Source organism: Penaeus monodon, chromosome 32, assembly GCF_015228065.2.
Source record: "Penaeus monodon isolate SGIC_2016 chromosome 32, NSTDA_Pmon_1, whole genome shotgun sequence".
NCBI classification, from domain to species: Eukaryota; Metazoa; Arthropoda; class Malacostraca; order Decapoda; family Penaeidae; genus Penaeus; species Penaeus monodon.
The window spans coordinates 5590715-5591021 of NC_051417.1; the positions used below are offsets into that span (position 1 = coordinate 5590715).

The 307-nt window shown below is 42.7% G+C and overlaps 1 protein-coding gene across 1 annotated transcript in view; it reads right to left on the reverse strand.

Moving 5' to 3' along the window:
- LOC119593378 (sorbitol dehydrogenase-like) overlaps positions 1–307 on the reverse strand; it is a 4825-nt gene that overhangs the window by 3191 nt on the left and 1327 nt on the right. Inside the window, exon 3 of the mRNA XM_037942307.1 lies at positions 117–301. Coding sequence (XP_037798235.1) covers positions 117–301 — 185 coding nt within the window. The remainder of the gene's footprint in view (positions 1–116; positions 302–307) is intronic.

The following is a 307-nucleotide window of genomic DNA, read 5'->3' on the forward strand; positions in this document are numbered from 1 at the left end:
GAGTATGGTCATAGTAGTAAAACAATCGCAATACAAATGATATAATACAATGATATAACAATTAATAAGACAATTTTGAGTAATTTAAACTAATAAAATCAAAGAACCAACAATACCTGTAATGCAAACCTTAGTAGCTCCCATGGCCTTTGCAGTGAGCAGGTTAACCAGTCCAATGGGTCCAGCTCCACACACCAATACTGTGGAACCCAGGGTGACACCCGCACGCCTGCAGGCATGGACACCTACACTTAGGGGTTCCAAGATGGCTCCTTCTTCAAGGGTCACGTGATCTGGAAGCCTGATG